At 41.6% G+C, this 8,626-nt stretch overlaps 1 protein-coding gene across 2 annotated transcripts; it reads left to right on the top strand.

Annotated features, from left to right (window-relative positions):
* Nucleotides 1-5,415: 5,415 nt before the first annotated feature.
* si:ch211-153f2.3 lies at nt 5,416-7,768 on the top strand. Of its 2 annotated transcripts, none has more exons than XM_042710696.1 (2): nt 5,416-6,233; nt 6,604-7,768. In XM_042710696.1, the coding sequence occupies exons 1-2, from the start codon at nt 6,015-6,017 to the stop codon at nt 6,727-6,729; spliced, it is 345 nt and encodes a 114-aa protein (XP_042566630.1). In that variant the 5' UTR covers nt 5,416-6,014; the 3' UTR covers nt 6,730-7,768. The 2 variants fall into 2 exon arrangements, with proteins under 2 accessions (XP_042566630.1, XP_042566631.1); XM_042710697.1 differs by having other exon boundaries at nt 6,607-7,768.
* The last annotated feature ends 858 nt before the right edge of the window (nt 7,769-8,626 follow it).

Here is an 8,626-nt window from a genome sequence, read left to right on the forward strand (position 1 = left end):
ATCTCAGCAAGCAGTTTGCCTTCCAACCTAAAAGAGGCGACAGCTATATAATGCTGTGTAAGCTGTGCTTGCCCCGCCAGACAGAACTTTCTGCTTATAAAAATGAATCTTCAAATCTGCGCAAGCATGTGTTGGTGAGTACAGTATTTGTCCCTTTCCATTAGTAGTTCAGACATCGTTCTTGTTGTTTAGTTAGCTTTGCTACAATAAGCAAAATATGCGTGTCATGGCACTAGTAGCCTCATTTTGGCTAGCACTTGCAACCGCCCTGAGTATGCTAACGTCAACTAGCTAGCTAGCTAGGCTAGCTATACACTCGTGTACACCCCTTGTGTCCATCCTTCTGTTAACAGCCGTCATCCAATAGACTAATAATAATTCCATTCCTGTCTTCAATTCGTTTCAGGTCATAGCATTATTATGTTCAGTCTGTCATATTGTGTTAAAAACTGCAGATCGGTCATCAGCAATGAAATACACCACATAAACTGATATTAGGCTAATCATTTGGCTGCCTCCTATGCCCTGAAACAGGAACGAGGTGAATGCGCACACCATCGTTGTCAGACAGTTGGTCAATGTCGATGTGTATGTCGTTATCTTGAATTTATCACGATGTTTAGTCAGATATTGATAACAATAAGTGGTGGCTTTGCAACGTGCACGTCTTTCATGTTCATGCTCAGGGGTCTTGGTTAGCAAGAATTCAGGATTATGAATTGTGACACATGTAGAAATAGAAAATAATGTTATCATTCTGTATACTGTAGGTCTGTCATCTCAAGTAGCTATTTATAGCTATTTCTGTGTTATGATGCACTCTTGATGGCAGCGCAATACTTAATTGTCAGAAATGTTGTTTGTCATTCTACAGGTCTAGTCTATGTCAGACAACACCTTGACCGGATGGTAGAGGCTGAAGCAAGTTAGACCACATTCATCAGATGAAGATGATTTATTTTCCTCAATGAAGTCCAGAAGGTGAAGGGAAGTTAGAAGGGTATCTAGCCTGTGTCTCAGACAATATGGATCTGCTGAACTCCTTTCAGAATATCAAAAAACTGTCCCCGAAACTCAATACTGGCCTACCTGCCACGGCCGCCTGCGAGTGACTCTTCAGCTGTGCTGGATTGCTGTTCACTGCAAAGCGAGCCCGGATGAACTCTACTCACCTTGAAAATCAGCTGCTGCTCAAACTCAACAAGAAGTTTGTAGACTAATGCTCTAAAGGTGGACACAAGTAAAGTAACCAAAGTTTAAATATACAGTGGGGCAGCGGCATTTCAGCTGTCATGTGGTTCATGTCTTGACATGTCGTCCCAAAAGTTCTTAAATGTTGTGTTGACATGTTTAATGTTTGACATGTTTAATGTCATTGCACTTATATTTCTAAAGATTTCCTTTAATTAAAAATAACTAGTTTTTGTATTGGATTTATGACCCCTTGTCCTTTTTTGCACTATATAGGAGCAGCCCCGATCAAGTTGTTGAAAGTAACTAAGTAACTTTTACTTAAAGTACATTTTAAATGAACTACTTTTTACTTTTACTTGAGTAGATTTTTAAGTGGGTAATTTTACTTGTACTTAAGTACAATTTCATCAAAGTAATTGTACTTTTACTTGAGTACAACATTTCAGTACTTTTTACACCTCTGCTGTATGATGAACATTTATATGATGAACTAGGATAGTTCTCCCAAGGATAGAACGATGTCTAGACCCAATATTTAATATAGGTATAAGTTTTTTTTTTTTTTTTTTGTATTTTACATGTTTTTATTTTATTTTATAATTTGTTTGTTTATGTGTGTAAAGGAATGTATAACTATGATTAGAATCGCGGACTCAGCCTCTTGCTGAATGCTGCGTTTAGCTCTAAGATGATGGAAGTAAATGCATCGCATGATATTGTAACAAATCACGGAAACGTGGAATCTTTGTTATGGCTTATTTATTAAACACTAAACACAACACACTGACAAAATGGCACGGGCTTTATGCCCTGGTGCAAGTAACCACGATCAGACTGTGCTACAGTCACACACCTGCACAACCTCTGTCCCAACACATAACAACAACAGGTACTTAGAACCATAAGGGCCATCGTTAGGGAACATGCGCTAGTGCATCACATAGGGTATAACACATACAGTACAACAGTGTGCGCCCGCCTAACGGCATTATGGGGCGACTATGCCGGCACGTTACAATATGCACAAAAGCTTGGCGTTTGGGATGACTACGTTACGCTTTGCTCGGTGGTGGTAGGCTATATATGCTGGGCTCGACAGTGGAGGCAGCATGCACTGGGTTGAGAGGGTGCCTATTTTTGAGCCACCTATCCATGCTGGAAGATTTACCTAGCTAGCTAAATAAAACGAATCGTGTTTGCCGTCTATAAAATGATTTTAACAAGCCAACTCCAGTGACAAGCAACAAGTCATCTATAGCTAGCCCAGAGCTGGCACATTACTAAACCAACGGCCACAGAGTGAGCTAGTAACTTCAATGAAGCACGCAGCTTGTACAAACACAAGACGTATTAACAGTTTTAACTAGATTACTCAGGACAACATATTACAAACAGGTTTTGCAGTTCACTTGCCCATGTCTGCACCGCATGTGAAGATGTGTTGTTGTGGTTTGGCCAGAGAAGGATTTTAGTTTAGCGATGATTTAAAGGAGGAGCACTGACTCAGTACCCCACACCTTCAAAATGGCCAATAGGAAAGCAATGCATTTTTCGCTGACCAATGACAAAATTACAGAAAACTATGAATGCTAAAACATATCGGTAACGATTTTTTTTCTAGATGATGGGCAGATGATTCCCCTGGGTGGGCAAGGCTTACAGACATTTTGGGCTCATTCATTTTCAGCCTCTCGTCCTACCGCTAAGTGGCAGTGACAACACACATCTGGGACCGGACAAAATGCTGTAGCCAAGCAACACGTCCTTTGGAATTGTAACAAAGTTGCAAATGTAGTCGATACGGTTGTTAAACTGTGAGTTATAGATTTTTGTATACGCTAGCCTCATGTTTCCACCTGGCCGATCGTTGAGCTGTATTTGATCTGTGGCGTGATGTCTTTAAGATTATCTAGGTTGCTTGGTTATAGGCTGCTCTATTAACTTTTTTCTTCTTGAATGAATTTACTCAGGTCGTGTAGCTATGTATGAGGGGAGCTATTAATTACAGGCTTAATTCTTAGACCATATCCAGATGCAAAATGGCTGCTGTATATAAACCTATATAAAATACAGCAAACTACTCCATAAACAATTCCCTTTCCCTGAGAGAAAAAAAAGTCTTTGTTTGGTGCCCTTCCCCTCACATTGTGTTAGTCCAGGGGTGGCACACCATGTGATGCCATCATCCGATCATGTGGAAGATCATCAGATGGAGGCTAAACCATCACGTCTTGCACCATTCTTTCAGTGCATCTTTGTTTTGACTGGATTAGTACTTTTACTGTTACTTTCCCCCCCCTTTACCGTTAAAAAGTAAAACGAAAACAATAAAATGTTTATTTAAGCAGAAATGCAGATGTTGTTACAGTAAAACAAGTAGTGCTCAAAGTTATTTTGGATTTTTTTGGATGTTTTTTCCTCAACAATTCACCAACCACTATCTCTAATACATATAAAACACCAGATTCTAGAAGGTGTATTGTTCTTGACTACGTGAGAAGACATGTAAAAGAGTGCACAGTTCTGTAACACAAAAGACAGCAAGTGCAGAATAAAAGCGGAACTGTATTTGGCAAGACATAGAGGACTGATATTGTCCCAGCACTATAGATGAGGTCTGCATGAGGCTTTGTCCCTTCCTCCCTCTCCTTAGACACAGGGACATTATCTGCTGACGATGACAAAGCAGATTCCAAGGGACTGCTTGTGGTGTGGTTGTACCACCTTGACAAAAAAAAATGGCAAGGGCTGACTTCAAGCAACAGGCAGAGCCAAAACACACCATAAAACCAAGCAAATTCAGTCTTTACCAAGAATATCACCAATTGAATTTACAGGCTCTGTCTGCGGTGACATGATTAGTCCTGTTCCCCTGACCTTTCAGTTCAGTCTCGCAAGTTCTTTATATGCTTCAGTGACCAACACTTAAGTGCAGCGACATTTCAGACACTCGCACTTGTCATAAATTGTGAGCGCTTTCCTTTGTAGCATGACCTTTTCATGCTTTAGGTTGTTGTTTTGCAGAGGATATAGATACAAACTCTGGAAGGTAGAACTCTGTATAAGATGTGTTTTTGTGTGTGTGTGAGTGAAGTTATTGCATATAGTTTAGTAATGGTAGTAGTAGTAGTAGTAGAAGTTATAGTAGTATAAAATGTTGTAGTAGTTGTATAGAGGCATTAGAAATGTACGAAACACATGCCATACACTGACGTGTTGTCTTAAAGATGCAGTCATTTTGTTTTTGTTTTGCAGTCACAGAGTTTTTTGTTGTTGTGTTTATGAAAATGTTTTGAAATCCATCTAGACGTACAATAATGGCATAATGACAACTTGTTCCTTTGTCTTCTATGCATGTTGAACTGGGTGCTTCTCAAGTGACGAAGCGTCAAAGCATCGCTTTCAATTTGGTCTTCCATTTTGAAGTTACAGGCAGGAAAGCATACACAATGAGGGAAAAAGGGAAAGTAGGGCATACTTCGCAGTGACAAAGACTTTGACGGTGGACAGGTAACATTAAACTAGCACAAAAGACCAACACCGGCATTAAACAGCATAACACACAAACGAAATGATAACATTCACACACTGTAACATCATACACAGAAGGGAGACATGAGCTGTATTATTCCAGAACAGAGCATTTACAAATTAATGGAACTATCAGTCTCTCTCTCGCAAGGCATGCTGGGAGCTACTCACAGTTTCTTGCTCCGCAGCATGCCAGATGTTTCGCTGCCCCAACAATAATTTTTTGACAATTTAGAGGGCTTAGACAAATACATCATGCCTTTAGAGCGACATCATGATTATAAGGCCCGAAACATTGTATTTGTAGGGGGGGGGAAATCTGTCTCAAAGTATTATTACACCTTTAAATCTTAAAGTCCTTTATAGTTTTCTTTTCTATAAAAGACCTCTGTAAAGTTACAATCTGTTGAATTAATTACACTGCCTAAAGCGTCTAAGACTTACTGTCTATAAAAGATAGCCATGGCATCGCAGGCAACTTGCCACACTTCTGCAGAAACCAGGCTGACTTTTACAGACAAAAGCATTGTTTTGATTGCCTTGCACTTTTCCAACTTCAGGAACCCCCAGGGACATGCTCTTTTTCCTCCACTGTGCCGGCGTAACTGATGGGCAGACACCAGTGAGCTTCCCACTACAGTTTTAAAGGTCACCTAAATATTCCTCATCCACCACATGCTGACTGTATGTCAGCAACGTATGTAAATGAATGCTCAATCGCTGCCCATTTCTCACAGGGAGAGATGCATGGGAGCACATTGTATAGGACAGAATGAATGAGAGGTTTAAGGGAAAAGAGGGGAGCGAGAGGAACAGAGCATTGGAGGGGGAGAATCTTTTCAGTTCTTTATGAAGGCAACAATGGTCTTTGTCCACAATCTCCCTCCATTCTTATTGGGGTTACAAGAAGGAGGGAAGGGGGGGTTGGCTCTCCATAGTAACAGTGACAAAACACGTTGGTCCCAGTGTTGGCAGGGAGGGCGATGAGAGAACAAGCTAAAGAAGTGCTCAGAAACTTCAGCAAGCAGGGACAGGCTGAAAGAGGGATAGAGACAGAAAGAGAGAGGTGCCACGGCGAGTTGACAAGAGGTGCGAGGTGGAATAAAAGAAGAGAAGAAAGAAAACTTGAGAGTTTTTAATACGACGAAGAACTGACAGGAGCACTGACAGGACAAGTTTGCTGGAACCAAAAACGAAGAGAAAACACACACATGCACACAGCGATATACATATTAATTTTGACCAAGTGACACACGCAGCTGTCACTGGTGAGGAGACAGCCTTTCAGGATGAATCCCGAGACGCAGTGTGAGGACACACTGTCCACCATGGTTTTGGAGAACATCAAAAACAAACTCTTACACGCCTTTAGGGTGACGGGAGAGACACGGAATGTCCCGGACTGCTCAGGTGCCTCTCCCACCTGCATCGGGAGGAATTTACAAGCCAATGAAGAACTCCGAAGAGCAAAAATAGATGGAGCCATAACTTGGATACGATCTGAGCTGGTGAGTAAGGTATTATTACACCAAAAAATAGACCATGATTCTGTACGTGTTTAATAATGTTTTCCTGTGTGCAACATGTGAGAGACATTGAACCTTTTGTACATCCAAAAAATATCACCAAAACAAAAATTCTGGAATGGTTTTATTTATGCTACTTTCCATACTTTTTTTTTTTTTAACTTAATACATATTTTTGCTATGTAATCTTCCTAATTAAAATGTTCATGCCATGAATTTATCTTTTGATAAAGGTAAAATGGGCTTGTATTGGAAGCCCGACTGGCTGTTTTCGGGGGTGGAGCTGGTTAGGCGAGCTTGGGGCTGGTTAGGCGTGAAGTCCTGATTTGTGCTCCTGTCTCCTGGCATTTAGCAGGAGATGCGCTCCCAGGACCGGCAGCTGGCCCAAACCCTGCTGGGGCTCAACAGCGAGATCCAGAGGCTGAGGAGGGAGAGCGGCTCCTTTGCACCAGACCCAGAGGGTGGACAGAACCACTGACACACTCACCCAACCAGGACACTCCCTTACTGAGAAACAGAGGGGAGGGCTCGGAGAAGGACGCTGAAGATTTGGTGAAGGCAATGGATGAAGAGAAACAGATGTGTCTGTGTGTGTCTGAGAGAGAGAGAGAGAGAGAGAGAGAGAGAGAGAGAGAGAGAGCAAAAGACGTTGGCAGCACTGACCGCAGAGTGCCCTTTTGGCAGTGCCCGAATGAATTGGAAGAATGCTTGCGTCAGAGCGCCAACATGCCTCAGAGGGCGCACGGTTATGGAACCGTATTATGAACGTGCCCGTGATCCTTTCATATGTTTGCCCGCCCGATGGAGTAAGTAGTGAAGAGTGGACAGAGATGCGGAAAACCATTCAGTCTGGACACTCTCATGGAGTCAGGTCATTCTCTCCTTTGTACTTCGCTTTGGATAAAAGCGTCTGCTAAATGACTAAATGTAAATGACTAAATGTAAATGGACACATTAGGCACCTGCATCTAGCAATGCAAATTCCAAATAAGCATGTGAAAATTCTGTTATGAATAAAGTAAGACCAAAATGGACGAAAGATGAGTTTTAGAGAGTTTATATTACGACACAAATGACAAATGACAAATAAGTGGCAGTGAACACATTGTCCACCTGTCCTGTGAAACAATTTCCCACCGTAGCTGAGAGCAGGTTGTCATCCGACGTAATGGATTAACTCTTTGCGGACACCACACAATGTCCATGTCGCAGGGGAGAGCAGCCTTTCAGTGAAAACAGATATGACATGGTTTTATTGTTTGAGGCCGTTGCCTGTGTAATCGCCCCTTTCTGTTAGTCTGTGTGTTCCATCTCTGCAGTGCAGGGGAACATGATACTGGCCCGACGAGGAAATCTGTATGACCTCCACAATTACTGTCAATTTAACATCCAGAGGCTTTTCACTGTAAGGCTGTTAGGATTCAGTCTCGGGCCACTCAAACAATGCACTGTTTTGTCACAGAACACAAAGCATGATGCAATTAAAATGTCAACCCCCCCGTCTACACACACACACACACACACACACACACACACACACACACACACACACACACACACACACACACACACACACACACACACACCACACTTCATTGCATCATTTGGGGGGGTCATTGCGAGGAATGTAACTTTTTAATGTATTGACTTGCCATGTTTGTTACACAAGGCAGCACTGAAATGTGAAAGACCTTGTTGTTGTCACACCATGAATGAGTTATGTAATCATTACAAAAGCATGTATATTAAATGAATGTATAATTTCTCTGGCCTACTAACTGAGGTTGCCTTATTTACAAACATCCAAAACAATATGCATTTAACTGTGTGTGATTTACACAACTATGTGTGGGATTACACAAACTATGTATGGGATTACACAAACTATGTGTGGGATTACACAACAATGCAAGCGCTCTCCTAGTACAATACATGCAAACTGTACACGTTCACAGTCACAGAAAGGCATCAGGCAGATTTCTGCTGCCTTTTGTCATTAGGACAAAAAAAACATTCCATCATATCACAGATTATACATGAGCTGCCTCTTAACAGTGGCATTGTTCCTACTGAGGATGAGGAAGATGAAAATAACGGACATTCTCTCCACAGGAATGTGACTTAAATTAGGTCATCCATAGCCATATATGGTAAACTGTCCAAAATAAGTTATCTGTTAACTATAACATAATCTTCATGGGTAGCTATCAAAGAAATATGTACTTTTTGCTATCCAGTTAATATACACCTCTAATGTAGAAAAATATCACTTAAAGTGGAGTGGAGTGACTGTAAAGATGAACACATCTGGTGTGGCGAGACACTCAGGGCAGAGAACTGCGTCTGCTGAGTTGACGTTTGGGTTGGAAGCCCAA

Source organism: Clupea harengus, chromosome 19 (genome assembly GCF_900700415.2).
Source record: "Clupea harengus chromosome 19, Ch_v2.0.2, whole genome shotgun sequence".
NCBI lineage: Eukaryota > Metazoa > Chordata > Actinopteri > Clupeiformes > Clupeidae > Clupea > Clupea harengus.